The 21824-nt window shown below is 38.3% G+C and overlaps 1 protein-coding gene across 2 annotated transcripts in view; it reads left to right on the plus strand.

The window, feature by feature from the left end:
- LOC117956446 (inactive phospholipase C-like protein 2) overlaps positions 1-21393 on the plus strand; it is a 32578-nt gene extending 11185 nt beyond the window's left edge. The window contains exons 2-12 of one of the 2 annotated variants that reach the window (XM_034891518.1): positions 481-582; positions 790-939; positions 1116-1276; positions 1802-2270; positions 2408-3631; positions 3724-3973; positions 4133-4419; positions 12385-12588; positions 14500-14575; positions 19846-19955; positions 20167-21393. In XM_034891518.1, coding sequence (XP_034747409.1) covers positions 481-582; positions 790-939; positions 1116-1276; positions 1802-2270; positions 2408-3631; positions 3724-3973; positions 4133-4419; positions 12385-12588; positions 14500-14575; positions 19846-19955; positions 20167-20316 — 3183 coding nt within the window. In that variant the 3' untranslated portion in view covers positions 20317-21393. The remainder of the gene's footprint in view (positions 1-480; positions 583-789; positions 940-1115; positions 1277-1801; positions 2271-2407; positions 3632-3723; positions 3974-4132; positions 4420-12384; positions 12589-14499; positions 14576-19845; positions 19956-20166) is intronic. The other variant, XM_034891519.1, reaches the window with a different exon arrangement.
- Positions 21394-21824: the final 431 nt, after the last annotated feature.

Below are 21824 nucleotides of genomic sequence, written 5' to 3' on the forward strand. Positions count from 1 at the left end.
AGTCTTTAATTGGATTTTATCAGGACTCTAATATATCCATAATTGAATATTTCGCCCACATATATGCTCTTATCTGTTCTCTTGGGGGTGATATCTGATTGGTCAATACATCAGATGGATGAGCTCCGATGGTCGGCTCAGATAAACTGATTGAGACTAAAGTGTCATTGCAGAGGGCAGAATTAGAATGCTGCTGCCTGCTGCCTCTGTCTGGTCAGGTATGATTAATGGTCTAATGGTGAAGGGCAAGCAAAGGCTTTTAGCATTAGGAAAAAAACAATAACAGATTGGGAGGAGGAGGCTCTATGTAGTAGACCAAATAATCTGTGTTTATGTATGGTTATATAATCAGACATGCCTTTTAATCCTTTGAGATCCATTCCCGATGGAAAGAAATGTTTGCCATGCCCAAGCAAAGCCTTCTCTTTAGAGGGACAACTATCTGTCTTCTTATTCCTTCCTTCTATTCCTCCTCATCAGGATGGGTCACGTGCTGGTCGGGAGAGGAAGAAGACAGTGTCCTTCAGCAGCAGCCTCTCAGAGAAGAAGATCAGCAGCGCTGCAGACTGTATCCACTCCATGGTGGGTCAGCAACACTGTAACCCTTTACATAGAACGTACATATCTGGGCATAATATTTAATGTGTAGTGTATGCATCAGTGGTTTGTGTTAGATCACAGGCTTTTGAGCATGTCAAACACTCAATAGAGTTTGTTCAGAAGTGAAAATGAGTGAGCTCTACACGGATCAGTCAGTGTGTGACAACATCATCCATATCTTGCTTGCAGGTGGAGGGGATTGAGCTGAGGAAAATTCGTACCAACTCACGTGTATACCAGCGTTACTACCTGCTGGATGCAGGCCTCCAGGCTCTATGCTGGGAGCCATCCAAGAAGGAGTCAGACAAAGCTCGCATCTCGCTGGCCTCCATACGAGAGGTCAGTGTCCAGAGAAAAAGCTTTATGAATCAACCCTTCTTCACTTTATGAGTGATCTCACTGATCCCTTTAGACAAAGGCAATTAAAAACAACCCTGAACCTTACGGAAGCAGATGATTTGTTTTCATTTATACCTGATGTGGGTTTTTGCATCACTTATGGTCTCACATTCTAGGTACGGACAGGTCGTAACACAGAAATCTTCCGCACCAGTGGAGTTTATGAGCAGATTTCAGAGGACTGTGCATTCTCTATCATCTATGGAGAGATGTATGAAAGTTTGGACCTGGTGGCCAACTCTGCTGAAGTGGCTAACATTTGGGTGACTGGCCTGAGGTATGACACAACAATAAAACTAGGCGCAATCTTACATTGTACACCTGTGATGTAACATGTACCAGAAACACACCAAACACATTTGATAGGTAAAGAATCTTAAGAGCTTCTTTAAGGTGCCAACGTGGATACAAATTGACATCAATAAGTGGTTGAACTGAGGTTTGTCTATGTGGGGTAGGCTAGGCTAACCCAGCACATTTAGTCAGGCCCTTTATGTCAGTCCAACATGACATCTCATGTCTTTTGCTATGTGTTCTCTCTTGTATTACTTGCATTGAGGTGGATAGTGAGATCTTGGTGGGCTGATTTCATTGTGTAGTCCTTTGAGACTTTCTTGTGATGAAGTTCTATGACAGTCAATGCGATTCGACTAAAAAATGATTCCACTGCTGCAGTTAGAGTGTTTTATGTGAGAGTCATCGAAATGAAAGTGAACTGAAAATGACATTTTTGTGATGCAGCCTCTTAAGGAAAATATTCTGTCCAACAGCATCTGCCTTGTCTTGTCTCAACTTTCTCCAGGTATCTGATGCAGTATGGGAAACACGCCTTGGACATGCTTGCCAGCAGTCAGGACAGCCTTCGAATTGGCTGGCTGGAGCAGCTGTTCTCCTCTGCCGCTGAATCGGACGGACAGGAAGATGCAGAGGAAGGGATGCGCTTGCAGTTAGCTGTTAAATTGATACAGGGCGTGAACCCTGGGGTGGGCAGAGGCAAAGTGGAGCACAGGTTTAAAGAGCTTCAAAGAGTTAGGGAGAGGATGCGTGGGCTTACTCTAGATAGCAAATCTGGAGTCAAAGATAATGCCGAAAACAAAATACTAATAGGAAGAAATGAGCGAGTCACCAGGCAGGAGTTCATTGAGGTCTTCCATGACTTCTGCACACGCCCGGAGATCTACTTTCTGTTGGTGCAGTTCTCTAGTAACAAGGAGTTCCTAGACACCAAGGACCTGATGAGGTTCCTTGAGGCTGAGCAAGGCATGGCTCAAGTAAGTAACATAAATTGATCATGCATACAAAAAGCAGAAGACATAAGCAATCCCAGCATTCCTGTTGTATGTCATTACACCCCTGTCCAATTCCCAACCTTAATCTCTCAATTACCTTCTCTCACTGTGTCCTCCAGGTAAGTGAGGAGACGAGCCTGAAGCTCATCCAGGCCCATGAGCCATCGGAGCAAGGCCGGCAGCAGGGATACCTGTCACTGGATGGTTTTACCAGCTACCTCACCTCGGTAGAGTGCCACCTTTTTGATAGCGAGCATGACACCGTGTGCCAGGACATGTCCCAGCCTTTGTCTCACTACTACATCAGCTCCTCCCACAACACCTACCTCATTGAGGACCAGTTTCGAGGTCCGTCCGACATCTCCGGCTACATCCGTGCTCTCAAGATGGGTTGTCGGTGTGTGGAGGTAGACATCTGGGACGGTCCCGATGAGGAGCCGGTGGTGTGTACTGGACACACACTCTCCCCACCACTGCTCCTGCGTTGTGTGTTAGAAGCAATTGGAAAATTTGCATTTGTGGCCTCACAGTACCCATTAATTATATGTATTGAGAACCATTGTTCACTTCAACAACAGAAAGTGATGTGGCAACATCTTATAGGAATACTAGGTAAGAGTTTATACACAGATCCCCCTTATGAAGGGGATTTATACCTGCCATCGCCGCATGCTCTAAGGAATCGAATTCTTCTAAAGGGTAAAAAGTTGGGGCCAGGTTCTGATGGGGAGGATGGGGAGGTGAGTGAGGAGGATGAAGGGGCAGAGTTGTGTCAAAGGATGAAGGCGGCTAACAGTGGAGGGACAGCGCTTGGAGGGAATGAGAAGGACATGGTGCAGAAAACTGTCTCTTTCACAGCTGTCACTCAGTCTAATCCTCCTCATCTTCTTCCCAAACGTTTCCAACTCTTGAAAGAGCTCTCTGACCTAGTAACTCTTTGCCGCTCAGTCCACTTTATTGACTTCCCAACATCATCCAAAAGCCAAAACCCTTGGGACCTGTGTTCCTTTCATGAGTCTCTGGCGGTGCGTCTCGCTAGCGAGAGCCCTGGCGACTTTGTCAATCACAACAAGCATTTCCTGTCGCGGGTCTACCCCAACCCCATGCGTATTGACTCGAGCAACATGAACCCTCAGGACTTGTGGAAGTGCGGTTGCCAGATTGTGTCCATGAATTTTCAGACAGCAGGACTGATGATGGACCTGAACACAGCCTGGTTCAGGCAGAACGGGAACTGTGGTTATGTTCTGCGGCCAGCCATCATGCGGCAGGAGGTGTCTTATTTCAGTGCCGACACCAGAGACACAGTACCTGGTGTGTCTCCACAGCTGCTCCATGTCAAGGTGTGGTGGAATAATACTGAAACGACAACAAATGTGAAGTTATATTAAAGTGGGATAATCCTCTCAACTCATAAATATGTTTCTTCTCCCAGGTGATAAGTGGCCAGAATCTGCCCAAGCCAAAGGGTGCTGGGGCCAAAGGAGATGTGGTGGACCCCTACGTGTACGTTGAGATCCACGGCATCCCGGCTGACTGCACAGAGCGCCGCACCAGGACGGTGACACAGAATGGGGACAACCCTGTCTTCGATGAGAGCTTTGAGTTCCAGATCAACCTGCCGGAGCTTGCCATGGTTCGCTTTGTGGTGCTGGATGATGACTTCATAGGGGATGAGTTCATAGGTCGGTGTCAGGGTCATGAGGTCAGAAGGGTTAATGTAAATGGACTCAATTGACGATATCACAGTTTAGGTTTGAGTAGATGGGAAATGTTATTAACGCTCTATTTTCATATTTCTTTGAAATGCTTTAAATTTAACTGTGATCCTCCTACCACCACAGGTCAGTATACCATCCCTCTGGACTGTCTTCAACCGGGATACCGACATGTACCACTGCAGTCTTTGACAGGGGAGGAACTTACCCATGCCAAGCTGTTTGTCCATGTGGCCCTCACTAATCGGCGAGGAGGGGGAAAGCCTTACAAAAGGGGACTGTCTGTGCGAAAAGCCCGCAAGGGGAGGGACTACACCGCCCTGAGGGACTTGGGGATCCGGGCTGTGGACGAGGTTTTCAAGATGGCTAGTCTTCCGCTGAGAGAAGCCACTGACCTAAGGGAAAATATGCAGGTGAGGAAAAGTGAATATTTAGCTTGCAAACAATATTGATTGTTCATTGAACTTGTTAATTGAAAGTCATTTATCAAGCAAAAATGCCAAACATAAACTGGTTCCAGCTTCTCAAATGTGATGACTTGCTGCCTTGAATATCTCTGGGTTTTGGGCTGTTGTTTAGACAACACAATCAAAATGAAAATGTTGATCGGAAATTTGATTGTTATTTATCTTTTACACATTTCTGACAGTTTACAGAATAAAAAGGAATCAATTATCTACAAAACAACATTGACAGACTGATTAAAAATTAAAATATTTGTTTGTTGCAGCCCCATTTAGTCCTATTTATTCCTGTTCATTGTAAGTGAAAGGAACAAGAGTATCTAATTTCTCTTCCTCATAATCAATGTATTGAAGTTTAACACTGATGACTTTGTATACAACAAGAAGTAAAGGGAAGACTGCCACAGGTGTCAAATTTTCTGCAATTTAAAAACAAAACAAAAAAACTGATCTAACCTTTATGAACCAGGCAGCAATTTGGTCTGTGCGGGCTTGTGTCACCCTGGGGCGATAAAAAAAGTAATTTAGTCAGTATTGGTGAGACTGTTGGCTTCAACATCTCTTGATTTCTTCTGTTGGAGGACAAATCAATAGTTGAAGGAAAAGGCAAATGTAGAAAATATTGTGTGTGTGTGTGTGTGTGTGTGTGTGTGTGTGCGCGCGTGTGTGCGTGATTGTGTGTGTGTGTGTGTGTGTGAGAGAGAGAGAGAGAGAGAGAGAGACCAAATTAAGTGGAAGGCAGAATGGGAAAGATATTTAACAGATTTTGTGTTTAACTAGAAAAAGCATTTCCTGCAGAAAATGCTTCTGAATGCTGAAACGCTAAGTTGCCAAAGCTAAACTGGATTTTTGTAAGAAGAAGGCGAAGTAGCAAAAATAGTTGGAAAAGTGGGAATGGTTTTAATTGGTATTAATTTCATTGAAATGTTGACTAATACTAACAATGTATTAAACAAAAGTGGAATAGTTCAAAAGTCATATCGGAAAAAAAGTCATAATGTAGCATGTTGGAAAAAGTCATAGTAAAAGTTGAAAAAAGTGAGAAAAAGGCATAATATAGTACGTTAAAAAAAGGATAAAAAGCCATAGCACAGCATGTTAAAAAGTGATAATATAGGCTAGTATGTCAAAAAAGTGATAAAAAAGTAATGTAGAAAAAAGTTATACAAAGTCCTAGTATAGCATGTTGAAAAATGTCATAAAAAAGTAATATTGAAAAAGGTGATAAAAAAGCCATAGTATGGTATGTCAAAAAAGCGATAAAAGTCGTAGTATACAATTTTGCATAGCACAGCAAATCAAAAGAATCAAAAGAGGGATAAAAGAAGTCGAAATAGTGATAAAAAGTCACAATATAGTATGATGACTGTTTTTGTTTTTGGCATATTTGTCTCTTTCACTTATAATATGTTGACAAAAGTGATAATGAAGTCATAGTATAATGTTGAAAAAGTCATAGTATAGTATGTTGAAAAAAGCAGTTAAAAAAGTCATAGTATAGTATGTCGAAACTGTATTCATAAAAAAGTCACAGCCTGTTGAAAAGGTGATAGAATAGTCAAAAAAAGTGATGAAAAACTCATATCAAAAAAGTGATACAAAGTCATGGTAGAGCAAGTTATACTATAGTATGTCGGAAAGTGATAAAATAGTCATAGTATAGTACATCAAAAAATACATAACAATGTTATAGTATAGTATATAGAAAAAGTTCATAAAATAGTCATAGTATAGCAAGTTGAAAAAAATGACAAAAAAGTGATAAAATAGTTTGTTGAGAAAAGTCATATCGAAAAAAGTCGTATTATATCATGTTGAAAAAAAAGTAATAGTATATCATGTTGAAAAAATCATAGTAGAGTATGTCGAAGAAGTCATAGTATAGCATATCAAAACAGTCATAATATAGTATATTTAAAAAAGTGAAAAAAGTCATAGTATTTAGCATGTTGAAAAAAGTGATGAAAAAGTCATAGAATAGTATGTTTAAAAAAGTCGTAGTATAGAACATCAAAAAAGTCATAGTATAGCATGTTGAAAAAAATTATTAAAAAGTGATAAAAAAGTGATATTGTAAAAAGTCAGAGTTGAGTATGTCAAAAAAGTCATAGTAAAGCATATCAAAAAAGTGATTAAAAAAGTCATAGAATACAGCATATCAAAAAAGTTACTGTGTAGTTTGCTGAAAGAAATTATAAAAAAGTCATAGTATATCATGTTGATAAAAGTGATACAAAGTGATAGAATAGTTCGTTGAAAAAAGTGATAAAAAGTGATATTGAAGAAAGTGATAAAAAAGTGATATTGAAATAAGTGATAAAGTCATAGTATAGTATGTCAAAAAATTTGATAAAACGGTCATGGTATATATTTTTGAAAAAAGTCATAGTATAGCATGTCAAAAAGTCATATTATAGTCTAATTTGTCAAAAAAAGTGATAAAAAAGTAATATAGAAAAAAGTGATAAAATGTCATAGTATAGCATGTCGAAAAAAGTGATAAAAAAACCTCATAGTATAGTCAAATGATAAAAGTGATAAAAAAGCCACAGTATAGCATGTCAAAAAAGGTCATAGTATAGCATGTTGAAAAAAAGGCTAAGACAGTCATAGTATGGTATGCCAGGAACAGAGTTCTTCACTACATCTATATTCCTGTATTATAGGTGTAGAAACTAATTGCCCCCTATAGGATTTGACCCTAAAACCTTCTGGACTCCAATCAGGTGCTCAGCACTCTAAGCTATTTGACCTGAGACAATAGTGGTATATGTCTCTCTTTCACTTAGTATGTTGTTGGACCTCATCACTAACAAAAGACATGTAAGATTTGAACCCTAAACCTTACATCTTCCAATTATGCTCTTATCTCCCTAAGCTAACTGAACTGACAATGAATTTTTAATGTTTGGCATATTTGTCTACTTCGCTTATAATATGTCGACAAAACTGAAAATTAAGTCATGGGAAAGCATGTCTAAACAGCAATAAAAAGTCATAGTATAGCACTTCAATACAAGTGTTAAAAAAGTCATAGTATAGTCATAGTATAGCACAGCACCAAAGTGGTATAAAAGTCATAAAATACTATGATGAATAAAAAGAAGTAACATTGTAGAATGTTAAAAAAAAGTCATAGTATAGGCTAGTATGTCAAAACGTGATTAAAAAGTAGTATAGAAAAAGTGATTAAAAAGTCATAGTATATTATGATGAATAAAAATAATTAACATTGTAGTATGTTAAAAAAGTAATAGTATAGGCTAGTATGTCAAAAAAGTGATAAAAAGTAATAGCATAGCATGTCGAAAAAAATCATTGTACAGCATATTGAAAAATATCATAAAAAAATGATAGAAAAACTCATAGTATTGTAAGTCAAAAAAGTGATAAAAAAGCCGTAGTATAGCATGTCAAAAAAAGTGATAAAAAAAACTCATAGTATCGTAAGTCCAAAAGAGCGATAAAAAAGTCATAGTGTAGCATTTAAAAAAAGCGGTATAAAAGTCATAACATAGTATGATGAATAAAAAAAATTTACATTGTAGCATGTTAAAAAAGTATAGTATAGGCTAGTATGTCAAAAAAGAGATAAAAAAGTAATTTAAAAAAAGTGATAAAAAGTCATAGTATAGCATGTCAAAAAATGTCATAGTATGGCATGTTGAAAAAGGGATAAAAAAGTCATAGTATAGTAAGTCGAAAAAGAGATTAAAGCATTTTAAAAAAGTGTTGAAAAAGTCATAGTATAGCATATCAAAAAAATGATAAAGTCTTAAGTCAAAAATGATAACAAAGCCATAGTATAGTATGTTGAAAAAATTATAAAAAAATCATATTGTGGTATGCCAGGAACAAAGCATTTCTACAACTGTTTTCCTGTAATGTAGAAACTAATTATACCCTACAGGATTTGAACCTAAAACCTTCTGCATTCCAATCAGGTGCTCATCACTCAACGCTATTTGACCTGACACCAAAGTAGTATATTGATCTCTTTCACTTAGGAGGTTGTTGGATCTCATCACTAACAAAAGACATATGAGAGCTCAACCCTAAGTCTTCCAATCATGCTCTTGTCTCCCTAAGCTAACTGAACTAAAAAAAAAGTTTAAGTGTTTGGCATATTTGTCTCTTTCGTTTATAATATGTCGACAAAAGTGAAAATGAAGTCAGAGTATAGCATGTCTAAAAAGCGATAAAAAGTCATAGTATAGCATTTTGATAAAAGTGTAAAAAAAGTCAAAGTACAGCATGTTGAAAAAGCGGTATAAAAGTCATAAAATAGTATGATGAATAAAAATAAGTAACATTGTAGCATGTTAAGTCATAGTATAGGCTAGTATGTCAAAAAGTGATTAAAAAAGTAGTATAGAAAAAAATTGATTATAAGTCATAGTATAGCATGTTGAAAAAAGTGATATCAAACTCATACTATCGTAAGTCGAAAAAGTAATAAAAAAGCCATAGTATAGCATTTAAAAAAAGTGGTATAAAAGTCATAGTATAGGCTAGTATGTCAAAAAAGTGATTAAAAAAGTAATATAGAAAAAAGTGATAAAAAGTCATAGTATAGCATGTTGAAAAATGTCGTTGTATAGCATGTTGAAAAAAGTGATAAAAAAACTCATAGTATTGTAAGTAAAAAAAGTGATAAAAAGCCATAGTGTTGCATGTCAAAAAAGCAATTAAAAGTCATAGTGTAGCATTTAAAAAATGCGGCATAAAAGTCATAATATAGTATGATGAATTAAAAAAATTAACATTGTAGCATGTAAAAAAATCATAGTCTAGGCTAGCATGTCAGAGAAGTGATAAAAAAGTAATATAGGAAAAGTGATAAAAGTCATAGTATAGCATGTAAAAAAATGTCATAGTATGGGAAGTCAAAAAAACGATAAAAGCTTTTTAAAAAAAGTGTTGAAAAAGTCATAGAATAGTATGTTGAAAAGTCATAGTGTAGCATATCAAAAAATTGATAGTCTTAGTATAGTAAGTCAAAAAATTATAACAAAGCCATAGTATAGTATGTTGAAAAAAGTCACATTGTGGTATGCCAGGAACAAAGTATTTCTACATCTTTATTCCTGTAATGTAGAATCTGATTGTATCCTACATGATTTGAACCTACAACCTTCTGTACTCCAATCAGACGCTCTTCACTCTAAGCTATTTGACCTGACACGAAGTGATATATTTTTCTCTTTCACTTAGCATGTTGTTGGACCTCATCACTAAAAAAAGACATGTAAGATTGGAAACCTAAACCTTATGTCTTCCAATAATGCTCTTATCTCCCTAAGCTAACCAAACTGTCAAACAAATGTAAGTGTTTGGCATTTTTCTCTCTTTCGCTTATAATATGTCGACAAAAGTGAAAATGAAGTCAGAGTATAGCATGTCTAAAAAGCGATAAAAAGTCATAGTATAGCATTTTGATAAAAGTGTTAAAAAAGTCAAAGTGCAGCATCTCGAAAAAGCGCTGTAAAAGTCATAAAATAGTATAACAAATAAAAATAAGTAACATTGTGGCATATTAGAAAAAGTCATAGTATTTGCTAGTATGTCAAAAGGTGATTAAAAAAGTAGTATAGAAAAAATTGATAAAAAGTCATATGTCGAAAAATGTCATAGAATAGAATAGAATGCCTTTATTGTCATAATACACAAGTACACGGTACCTGTGCAACGAGATTGAAGCAATCCCTTTAAAGTGTTGACACAAAAATGTAAGAATATAAAATAACAAGATAAAATATCAAAAATGTAAAGTCAAAGATATAAAGTGTAGATAGTGCAGAGAAAAAAGAGAGGGGCGGGGGGTGCTGGTGCACAGTCCTGAGTCCGGAGAGCCACTGTATACATATATAAAATAGCTTTGAATTCACATTGTGTAAAAGTAGATAAGTGTTAACAAATTAATAAATAATATTGCACAGTGATGAAATGAAATGATTAAGTACTAATAATAAATAAATAAATATTGCACAGTAATGAAATGGAGTGGTTAATGTATTAAATATTGCACTTAATGAAATGAAATTGCACAAATTCCAGTGTTTTATGAGGTAATATATAACAGTAAAACAGTAACAGTATAACAGTATTGCACAGTCGGAGGGAAGAAGACAGTCCGGGGGCCGGGGGGGGGGCTGTGGAGTGGAGTCAGTGCTTATGTGAGTTCAGGGTGGTTATGGCCTTCGGGAAGAAACTGTTCTTGAGTCTGTGCTCTGATGCACCTGTAGCGCCGTCCTGAGGGCAACAGGTCAAACAGATCAGAGCCGGGGTGGGAGCTGTTCTTGATAATGTTCTCTGCTCTGCTGAGGCAGCGGGAGGTGTACATGTCCATCAGGGAGGAGAGAGGGCAGCCGATGATCTTTTGTGCTGACCTCACAACCCTCTGCAGCCTCTCCCTGTCTGCAACGGTGCAGCTGCCGTACCAGACTGTGATGCAGTAGGTCAGCAGGCTCTCAATGGACGTATAGTATAGCATGTCAAAAAAAGTGATACAAAAACTCATACTATCGTAAGTCGAAAAAAGTGATAAAAAAAGCCATAATATAGCATGTCGAAAAAGCGATAAAAAAGTCATAGTATAGCATTTTTAAAAAGTGCTATAAAAGTCATAGTATAAATGTTGAAAAAAGTCATAGGATAACATATCAAAAAAAGTGATAAACTCTTAGTATAGTAAGTCAAAAAAGTGATAAAAAAAACATAGTATAGCATGTCGAAAAAGCGATAAAAAAGTCATAGTATAACATTTTTAAAAAGTGCTATAAAAGTCATAGTATAGTAAGTTGAAAAGGCGATAAAAGCATTTAAAAAAAAGTGTTGAAAAAGTCATAGTATAGTATGTTGAAAAAAGTCATAGTATAACATATCAAAAAAAGTGATAAAGTCTTAATATAGTAAGTCAAAAAAATGATAAAAAAGTCATAGTATAATATGTCGAAAAAGTGATAAAAAGTCATAGTATAGTATATTGAAAAAAATTATAAAAAGTCATAGTATAGAATGTCAGGAGCAAACTTTTCACTACATCTATTCTACATTCCTGTAACGTAGATTTGGAAACTAATTAAACCCTACAGAATTTGAACAATAAACCTTCTGTCTTCCAATCACTTTCTTAACACTCTTCTATCTGACCTGAAAGAAAAGCTTAAGTTTTTGGCATATTTGTCTCTTTCACTTATAATATTTTGACAAAAGTGTAAAATGAAGTGTGTGAGAGGTCTATGCCTCGATGCAGATGTCCAGGGTTAAAATCCAACCTGTGACGATTTCCTGCATGTCTTCCCCCTTTCTCACCCAGCTGTCATAGCAAAGTCACTATAAACACATTATAAACTCACATGAAACACAGAAAAAGCCAAAGAAGAGCACCAAACTTAAACAGTGATAACATAACTGTGAAATAAATTGAAAAGCTGAATCACACTGTAATTATTATATATATATATATATATATATATATATATATATATATATATATATACTACTATACTAAATATATATAGTAAATCATAGTAAAGTATATATATACATATAAAGAACGCTGAAGAGGATTTAAAGAGTGCTCCATGGACTTACAATGTAAAAAAGAAAAAAAGTATAAATGGTGGAGAAAAGTTGAACACAACCACAAATGTCCTTAATGGGATAAACATTTTGATTTTTCAATGGTTTTTGTAGCAGAAAGTCTGCAGAAGTAGTAGGTGCCAAAAAAATTGTATCGAAGAATCGGATGACAACACTGTGTATGCTGCTAAATAAGCATACACACACAATTAATTAAGTCTCCATACTGTTTTTCCTTCAGAGTCAGGAAATAAGAAAGATTGTAGAAAACTTCGTGTTAGTTTAAATCTGCAGATGTAATATCTATGTAACCTCTTTTCTTTCCAACAGAACTCTGTAGCCGTGTTCAGGGAGCTGTGTGGAGTGTCTGCAGTGGCTAACCTCATGCAGTGTGTGCTAGCTCTGGGCTCCAGTGTGTCAGGACCAGACGGGACACCTTTACTATTGTTTGACCTCAGGGACCACTACCCCACACTGGAGCCCCAGGGGCCGCTTCCCGACATCCTTCGCCGGGTCGTCTCAACTTACGAAACGGTGAGGAGGAAAATTGACAGTTAAAATACTTATGGTTCTTCATCAGCTAAATGAACTCACAGCTCTGAAATACATAAAAAGAAGTGAAAGGCCAAACAAAACTAGCAAGCTTCACAAATCAGGTAAACACCTCCCATCTCCTGTGTACTTGACCTAACAATGAAACATCCCCTCCCAGACAAAAGCTTCCTTTTTACTGTAACCAATATGTTTTCAAAAACAAAGTGGGTTCTCATTGTTATGTAACAGACATGTAACATTTCCAAATGTTCTGGCTGTAACAAGGCTCGTGAACACATCCTCACCCCGGCCTGAATCCACTGTGACTGTCATTGAACAAGGAGAAAGTTATTTACCTGACTTTATTTATTTAGTGATGTCTAAAAATAAATCCGGCCTCCCCAGCGGAAATAAATACAAAGAGAAAAAGAGGAAGAGAGATAAGCAGGGGCAGAGCAGCCCATTGGTCTGTTAGTCAGCGCATCAAATAATAGCTCAATAAGCGCCAATAAGGTGGGATAAATCAGTGTGTTTGTGTGAGTTAGGTTGCCAATATCAGGCTTCTATCTGTCCTTACTGTTGTACCACTTTCGTTTCCACTTTTAACATAATTTCCTGGGTCTTATTGGATTGTGGCTGGCCACCTACAGTATATGTGGTTTCCATACAGCTGTGGTCCAGCACACTAACCCGCTTTGCCATGTTACATGAAGTAGGACAACATTACACCCCTGTCTTTGCCATCTATCTGTCTGCTGCAATACTTGAAATTGATATTTACTCAAAGTGCACTTCTTGTGTTTCATATTAAATATTCCCCAGGGGTCTTTGGGGTTGGATGATGGACCGTCAGTATGAATTGCCAATTTAGAGCTCCTGTCCAGAGTGCATGTGTGAATTATGTGCGAGGGAGGGTTTGTAGCCAGAAACTGGGTGTCATGGAGACAAGTGGACCTGGTCTTATTAAGTTATGGTTTCAGTGTATAAACCGTGACACTTTAATTTAACTAGGGTTGTTTGTCAGCGCTATGCAACTGGCAACTGCATAGCCATGTGACTGTGTAAAGCAAGAGGTGTGTAATATATGTGTGTGTGTGTGTGTGTGTGTGTAATATGTGAATGTGTGTGTGTGTGTGTCTGCTTGCATGTATGCGCTCGTGTGTGTTTAGCTACTTTCATTTCAATCCAAGCCGATAAGAATTGAAAAAGCTCGCTGAATACCATTAGCATAGATTTGAATGTTGTTCAGCTAAATAAATTCCACACCTCAATCCTGATTCCTGGAGGGGGGTGTGTGTGTGTGTCTGTGTGTGTGTGTGTGTGTGTGTGTGTTTGTGTGTGTTTGTGTATCTTATTGCATTAGATCTGGTCAAATTCATGTTCTGTATATAATCCCTTATTTGTTGAACGTTGTTTTTCTTCCATAGAAGGGTCACTTCCCAGCAGGGTTTGTGAGAGGACGTGCAGAATTAATTAGGCAGAAGCTACTCATTTCCTGTGTGTGTGTGTGTGTGTGTGTGTGTGTCTATGTGTGTGTGTGTGTGTGTCTGTGTGTGTGTGTGTGTGTGTGCATAAACATACATAAATACATTATTTTTCATATTTTAAAAGCTTAACTGGCATGAGATGACATTGCTTATATTGCCAAAGCAGATGACATATAAATGGAAAGATATCAGCCTTAAAAATCTGGTCGGGCTCTAATATAATATATACACTTTATGATGTTGTGCAATTTTGTGGTTGAACAGCCCACATTGTGAACTCGGCTATTACCATACATATGCAAAACATCACAATAGTGTTTTATTTACAAAAACAAGATGGCAAAAGTCCTTAAGGGTTTATGTTGCACTACAACTGTGTGTCTGTGTGTGCGTTTAACGTTAATAGATGTTTCCCTGTCTGCAGATGGTCCAGACCAGCAGAGCAGTGATCGAGCTCTCCGATGGACTCCACGACAGGATCCTGCATATACAGACAATGGGTGTGTGTGTGTGGGTGTTGTGGGTGTTTGTATGGATGTTAGTGTTATGATGTGTGTATTGAAACCCAGCAGTATTTCCAGTTAACTCATGACAACTCCCACACAGCCTCTACAACAGCGCTGTTTTCCACACTGCAGTGGTTGCTTTTGTCATTAACTTTGTCATCCTTTTTTTCAGTTTGTCTCCTAATCTCATTTGTAACCTTGCTTTTTGTTTCCTTTCCTTTGCTTTTCTTTCCTATTCTCTTGTTCCCTCTCTCTTCTTCTTGTATCCTCTTCCTTTCCTTTCCTTTCCTCTACTTTCCTATTCTCTTGTTCCCTCTCTCTTTTTCTTGTATCCTCTTCCTTTCCGTTCCTTTCCTCTCCCCCATTCCCATTCTCTTTACTCTCTTCACATTTCCCTGTATTCTCTTTCTTTTTCTTTCCTCTTATGGTCTCTCCTCTCCTTCCCTCTCTTTTGTTTCTTTTCCTTTTCTTCCATTTCCTGTCTTTGTATCCGTTTCTGTCTCTTTTACTCCATTGTCCTTTTTTCTGCTTATGCTCTTTTTTCACCTCTCCTCGTCTTGAATCCTCTTTTCTTACATTTTCTCTTACACTATGTCCTCTCCTCTCTTTGTATCCCTTTTAATTAGTTTCCTTTATGTTCCTTTCAAATACTTATATCTCATCTCTCTTTCTTGCATCCTCTTTTCTTTCCTGGTCTTTTGTCTTATGCTCCTTCCTTTTCTTTCCTCTGCTGTCCTGTTGTCTCCCACCATATGTTTTCCCATCCTATCTTCTGCAGACAACTGCCTAGAATCAACTGTGTCACACAAGGTTAAATTAGTCTTTTTACTGGCGTTGTTCATCTGTATGTTTTGGATGGAGGGGGGTTTAAATTGGTCAGGTCCAGCCATCGATCATCCTTCAGTCTGTTAAGCTGAGGACACCCTATCAGACCTGCTGATATCATCTCTGTGATCTTTGGCAGAGGTTTGTTTAGCTCAGCCAGACCCTCTGGGTCCTCTGACATTAGTCAGGCAGACTGTCATCAGAGAGGCAATAAACAACCCACAAACACACTGCACCCACATCCCCTTCGTCGGCTGTCTTTAGCTGTCACCCAGGAGTCACTAAGAATGACATTTGGAAGAGTTAACATGTGGCCTGGAGAGAAAAAATAAAAACATTCACTTTATTAATATGCTTCTCTCGGCGCTGGATTTAAAAAAAACTGCAGTTACAGACGTCACAGGTTGAAACTATTGGGACATACTGTATATTTATTCATCTGTAGGTTTCATGAAACCTTTGTGGCTTCATTGCCTTGAGAGAGGCATGAATAGTAAAGAGGAAAGGAGTGAGAAATTTAAGAGAACCTCAAATGAATTGAAATATTAAGAGGACAATGATGGTACACATGGGGCCATTTTGGAGACAGCGAGTATTTGACAGAGATGAGTGTTATTTACAGATTTGCAAACTGCTCCACTTTGCTTCCAGACAACCTACCCATCCTCCACTGAACTTAATTGTAGCGTTCTGTGGCCACAGCGTCACTCGCTGATCAAATAATTTGTGACAAATACATCCGTTTGCAGCTCGGACTGCAGCCGAGGCCAACTGCAGCTGATACACTGTCCAACCATATTATACTCTATCATACACTTGTATTTCTCATGTGATCACTTGTAGTATATTTAGTAAATTTTGTGAAAGTTGAAAGTAAGATAGTTTGGTTAGGTGCCAGTACTCTCATATGACAAAGAGCTGCTGCAGACCCAGAGGCCTGATTTGATGAACAAAGCTCTTCCTGTGTGTGCAGAGTGAAGATGACAATCAGGTGATCCCAAGGCGGAGGTCCTCTTCTCAATCTTGGACGAGGGGGCGGGCAGCGAGAAGGCATAAACAGGTCACTCAGAGAGAGCCATGGGATGGCTGGTGGCAGAGATGGATGTCTGGAATTTACATTAGATCAGAGATTTGAGACTGAGACGGAGAAGAAAGCCGTGGGAAGATGGTAGAGAAGGATAGCAAGAGGCAATGCTGAGAGGAAGACAAGTGGAGAAGAGAGAGTAAATCCACTTGAGTATAATGTGTTGGGGTGTTAAAGAGCCGGTTCATCTGGATATTATAGAAACACTTATTTTCTCACTTACTTGGTATATAGTATATATGGTGCTATATAGCCATACAAATAGCTCAAATAGCTGGGTGAAAGCTTATTTAGCCAGGTTTTGAGATAGCTGTCTCTTTAAAAAAAAGTAACAACTCCATGCTGAAATGTTTTGATGCCATCTCCAGTCTCTACACCCAACAACCACACCCATATTGGATAATCAAAGTGTATCCTTACACCGTGGAGTACACATCATGGGTGGAGCTACAAACTTCAAGGTCTGATAACCTGAAGGTCAGATAAAAAAAGAAAAAGAAAAAGATTTTAGGTATTTTTATTTTTTTGCCATTGTGTCTTTACAGAGACAGTGTTCTCATTATTGGATAATCCACACAACACACTCGGGGACTTTGCTAGAAAGTAGGCCCAGTGAAAACAGTTCATAGCGGGGGCTGTGGTTAATCCAGAGTAGTTCCTGGAAAGAGATGTTGCTGATAATTCAGTGCAACACAACTTTGATTCATGCCTGAAAACAGGACCATGTATAGCACCTGACCGATGCTCGATTTTTGAGGCCGATCAAATCTGAAAACAATATATCAGACAATATTATATAAAGAATATAAATCATTTATACATACTAGATGCATGACCAAAAAACATTTTCTTTAAGTTTCCCTTAAAATTGTTTACTAAAGAATTGGGACTAATATGTGTATTGAAAGAGGCATTTTGTAGTTAATGAAGTTGTTAGTGCTCTCTGTTGGGTTAGAAACTCCCAAACTGTTATTTGTAATGGTTACACCATTTTAATAATGAATAAACATATTTTACACAGAGCATGAACACCCACCAGATGTCAACCAGCTCTCCACCACCATCCTCCCCAAATTAGAGGATATCTTCTGGAAGATTTTCTTTGGTGCAATTTGCAAGAAGTGACCCTTAGTTGAGGAGCTGCTTTACCTCCAGGACCCAGACCTGTATAGGAGTGAGGCGTAGATTCCACACTTCCATACACATGAGGTGCTAATAAATACATACTGTATGCCTGGTTGTTTCTGAAGGACATCAAGCTGGACGTCTGAACAGTAGATTATGTCGATCCCATCACAACTGCTCAAATTCAAATAGAATACAGGAAGTAAAGTTGATACTCTTCCTGTTATATCCTGTTTGTTATTTTGGTCTCTGGGTCCGGACCCTGTTTCTGTGTGTTTGCCTGTCTATGCAAACTGTCCTAGAATTGGCATGGAAATCATGTTCCCTCCATTGGCTTCACAGATTACACACATTACGTTGGCACGCAGGTGTTAAGTTGCCTAGCAACCGTGCAGTAAAGGTTATTATTCAGGCAAGTTTTGAATGTGTGTGTGAACATGGAGAAGTGGCAACATATGTCTGTGCAGGTGTGTGTCTATGTTTACAGACCTTTAGTGACGGAGAGGGATTATGTGTGAGCAATTGTTAAATTATAATCACATCCAATCTGTTTAGTGTTAACAAAGTGTGTGTGTGTGTGGTCCACAGCTTGGCACGTTTAACATTGACGGCTCAAAGTGATGTGTGCCCTGTGTTAACCCACTTCCGGGTTTCCATGGTTACAGTGGGACAGTGGCCCCAGGCAGTCCAATGAAGCTAGGCACACACAACTCATTGCACATACTCTAACTAGCCGACGGCAAGACTTCTATGACCCTCTCTCTTTATCTCTCTTTTTTTTATATGTTCTCTGAGATTTTCCATCCACTATTAATCATTCCTTCTCATTTCTCATTTCTTATTCTTTCTATTTCTGTGAAATATAATGCTTCTAGTCTGAATTTCAAAAAGGAGAGTTTAATCAGAGTGTATAACAATGAATTGAGGGTGGCAACGTAGAAAGAGTTTCATGATTAGGCCCCATTGATTTGAAGCATCTTCATTAAGCGTAGGCCTGGATGAAGACAGGAGATAGGACAGGACTCCCCAGAGTCTAGACGCTGCTGTTGGTGGAGTAAAGCCTGAGGGTGTATAATGGAAACTCGCAGACTGATTGGTTTGAGGAATGCTGGCAAATAGTTAATTGGTCAATTATGGTCACATCAGAATTTGTGAATCTAATTAAGAGAAGTAAAGGCAAACGGTGGGAGAAAACATCTTTCTTACTGAACTTTGGAAAAAGTATGCTGGTGATAGTCTGTGGGCTTAAATACCTGAAAGAGACGAGACCAGTGTAATCTAAACATTAACTGATAAGTAGTCTACACAGAAATCAAAATGATCCCTGTTTTCATGGTCCATCACAGCTACTGTGGAACATACACTGTTGTTAAGTGACTATAGTAGCTTTATTTTATTTGAGAAAAGAGAACCTAAGCTAAATTATATTTGGTCAAATTAGCACAAGATCATACAAAAATGACGTATCATTTTGGACACAAGCCTGTGGAGGAATAGACCACTGCTTGTTATTGTCATAGATGTTTTAGGGGGGATTTTCCACCTTAATAAGATAGGACAGCTAGGTGAGAAAGGGGAGAGAGAGGGAAGACCTGCAGGAAATTGTCAAAGATCGGATTCAAACCATGGACCTCTGCGTCGAGGCATAGACCTCCAAAATAACAATGACAAGGGCAAGGACGTTCTGTGGTATTATTGTTACAAATTCTGAATTTCCATTATACACAGACCATAAGACGAGAGTCTACCTTCAACGTAGCAGCTCTGTACGCCTTAGCCACCATGGATGTAATATGAAACGTTTACCATAAAGCACAAACCATAAAGTGTTGCTATGAGCTTAAGGTTAACATAAGCATGGTAACATACTAGTGCACTAGAGGGAAAGTCAAGGGATTGTCAAAGTTAGTAGGATTTTGGGGATCAAACATCCCAAAAATAATTCATGTCAATTCATCCAATAGTTCACTTTGCATCAAAGGTGGACTGAGTGACTGAGTGACTTTGCTATGCATAGAGCCAGACTGCTAGCATGGCATACATTTCATTACTAATACAAATACAACTCAAACTATTTTGGATGGTGCTTATTGTGTACAATTACATCTACACAGAAAATGTGTATAGTTTTGTTATCGGTGTTCAGGCAAGTCTCTCAAGGTATATTTATTCATAGGTTTATCTTTGAATTATTCTAACCGGCTGTGGTCCTGTGTATTTTCGGCTCTAGCCATGGAGTTTCATGAGAAGCTGCAGACTCTGGCGGCGAAGGAGGGGCTGAGGGGTCGCAAGGTCAGTCGGGCACTGGAGAGTTTCAGCTGGAACATCACCATCCTTAAGGTCAGCAATACACTCATACACTGATAAAAACCCAAACAGCCTCAGGGGTAGACCATGGGAACATGTAGTTGGTCTTCAAATAGTTGCTCATCTTTTTTGTATCCCTTTCAACCGTTCCTCCCTCCACTTCTACCCACCTTCCGAAAAAAAATCTCCTTTCTGCCCTGTACTCGCTCACTTCTCTCCTTATTTCCCATTTTTTTTCTATCAGGGTCAGGCTGACCGGCTGAAGCACGCCAAAGCTGAAGTCCAGGAGAACATGAAGCAGGTCCACGATGCTGCTTTGACTGGAAACCTCACCAAGGAGAGTCCAGGAGTGAAAAGAGTCCGCTCCCAAACACGACGAGGCCAGGATGACTAAACCACCACGTGTGCTAGATGACCCTCTCGGCTTAGCAAGCAAATAAAAGAGGACATGACCAAACTGCCAACGTAGCTGCTGTGACAAACCCATTTTTATGTTACTAAAATTGTCCCAAGGTCTTAATTTGCCTTAGTGAGCTATAGCAAGTACAGTGTTTATAAAAGAGAAGAACAGAAGAGTTAATGAATGTAAAAGCCATGCTCCACTCACAGAAAACACTTGGGAGTAGCAGGAGCCAAAGCACTGGTGAGAGGAGACGGGAGAAAAATGACGAGGATGAATCAGGTTGCGCGATGAATGTAGATGGATTTTGAGCCAAGGCTAAGTTGTTTGTGCCGCATTAAACTGTAAATACAACAAATGTCTATCCACATCTTATGTACAATGTGTCTTTAAGAGGGAGAAAAAAAATGGTCATGTTGTAGCTGGGTTTTCTTTTTTTTTTTTTACTTGCCACATTTACATTAGAAGCTTGTGAAGATTGGGTTAAGTTTAAATTAAACACATTTTCTAAATTATATAAAAAATGGGAGATAGGCAGGAGTCTGTTGATGTTTTATGTCTTTTATCATAATATCTGTTGGACCAGTGCAATCCCTTTATATCCCTCTCCAACTTATTTCCATTAAGCATTTGTAGGTTCTGGATCGCTGCTCTTCATCCAATCATCTTGAGGTCATTTGTCTTGCCATGAAGTTATCCACTTCACCCTCTACATATTGTTGTCTCACATACAGTATTCTATATTTTTGTATTTTCCTGAAGCCATTATGCTAACTAAAACCACGGTTACCCGCCATAATGATCAACTCCAGACCGGTAAAAGTCTGTCTCTGGTAAACAAATACTGTTATGTTGAAAGTGCTTACTTTGTGTGCAAAACACTGTACAGTATTTTACTATGTAATTTCAATCCTTTTGCTGTAAAGAATATTTTACATAAGTTATTAATCCTGAATTAAAACATTCCAGTTATCGGTGCAGTAGATGAGGCTCGACCTGTGCAGCTCTGTAAAAGGTTTTAGTTCATTTTCCCTTAAGGTTGAGATGGAAATAAACTAGTTTTTAAATGACTCACGCAGTGTGTGTGTGTGTGTGTGTGTATATTAATTCATACAGACACATGAGGCAAGTTCTGTGTAGTGCAGACATGACATGACGGGGACTACTGTATATGTATGAACCAGACGGATGGGGCTGGAATGCGCTTCAATGCTCAGTAGGGTTGAAAGATCATAGCTAAAGTCACAAAACTGTATTTGTATGTTTAACAGCATTTTGTGTTCTATAGTTAATTACTTCAACTAAAACAATCTTACCCATAGATTTACAAGTCTATTACATATTTTATATTTTACATATACTATTTACATCATCTTTGAAGATGTTCTGGAGCTTTGAACATGACATCTCCATTTAATGATTAAGATCGAAAGCTCCAGAACAGCTACTGAATTGACGCGGTGGAGAGATTCTCCTCAAATGCAGTTTCCAAGGTCAATGGT

This window comes from Etheostoma cragini, chromosome 14, assembly GCF_013103735.1.
Source record: "Etheostoma cragini isolate CJK2018 chromosome 14, CSU_Ecrag_1.0, whole genome shotgun sequence".
Taxonomy (NCBI): domain Eukaryota; kingdom Metazoa; phylum Chordata; class Actinopteri; order Perciformes; family Percidae; genus Etheostoma; species Etheostoma cragini.